Below are 917 nucleotides of genomic sequence, written 5' to 3'. Positions count from 1 at the left end.
CCCCCCAGTGTCCCCCTGTCCCCAACTGTCCCCACTCTTGATGCCACCACATCCCTGCTGTGTCCCTCACCACCCCCCTGCTCCATCGCCCTGTGATGGTGCCGTGTCCCCACCACCTCCGCCGTGTCCCCCCCATGTGTGTCCCCCCCCCCGGTGACCGTGCTGTCCCCACGCTGTCCCCGCAGGTGGAGTTGGCCACGGGGCAGTTCCCGTACCAGAACTGCAAGACGGACTTCGAGGTGCTGACAAAAGTGCTGCAGGAGGACCCCCCCCTGCTGCCCCCCGCCATGGGCTTCTCCGGGGACTTCCAGGCCTTCGTCAGGGACTGGTGGGTGACAGCCACCCCCCCCCCCCCCCCCGGGTGGGGACACGGCCCCACACCGTTGTCCCCGAGGCTCTGACCCTGTCCCCTCTCCCGCAGCCTCACCAAGGACCACAGGAAGAGACCAAAGTACAACAAGTTACTGGTGAGTCCCACACGTGTCCCCGTGTCACCCCGGCGTCGCGCGTTGTCCCCGCGTGTCTCTGTGTCCGTGTGTCCCCACGGCTGTGTCCTTGTCCCCGTGTCTGTGGCGCTGGGACACAGACAGGGACCTGGGGACGGTGTCTGCGTGTCCATCTGGGTGTCCTCGTGTCCCAGCCCCCATCTCCGTGTCCCCATGCTCCTGTGTGTCCCCATGTCCATGTCCCCATGCTCCTGTGCGTCCCCGTGTCCCTGTGCTCTTGCATGTCCCCATGTCTGCGTCCCCGTGGTTTTGTCCCCATGTCCCTGCGCTCCTGTGTGTCCCTGTGCCCGTGTCCCCATGTCCCTGTGCCCATGTCCCCATGTCCCTGTGCTCCTCCATGTCCCCATGTCCATGTCCCCATGTCCCCATGTCTCCGTGCTCCTCCATGTCCCCATGTCCCTGTGCTCCTCC

General features: G+C 66.1%; 1 protein-coding gene across 1 annotated transcript; it reads left to right on the top strand.

Moving 5' to 3' along the window:
* Nucleotides 1-22: 22 nt before the first annotated feature.
* Nucleotides 23-881, top strand: LOC110390466 (the record flags this gene model as incomplete). Its single annotated transcript, XM_021381789.1, has 2 exons — nucleotides 23-328; nucleotides 422-881. Coding segments are annotated over exons 1-2 (693 nt in total), but the record flags the coding sequence as incomplete, so codon positions are not given.
* Between the last annotated feature and the right edge of the window lie 36 nt (nucleotides 882-917).

This window comes from Numida meleagris, unplaced genomic scaffold (genome assembly GCF_002078875.1).
Source record: "Numida meleagris isolate 19003 breed g44 Domestic line unplaced genomic scaffold, NumMel1.0 unplaced_Scaffold1143, whole genome shotgun sequence".
NCBI classification, from domain to species: domain Eukaryota; kingdom Metazoa; phylum Chordata; class Aves; order Galliformes; family Numididae; genus Numida; species Numida meleagris.
This window is presented reverse-complemented; position numbering and strand designations above follow the sequence as displayed.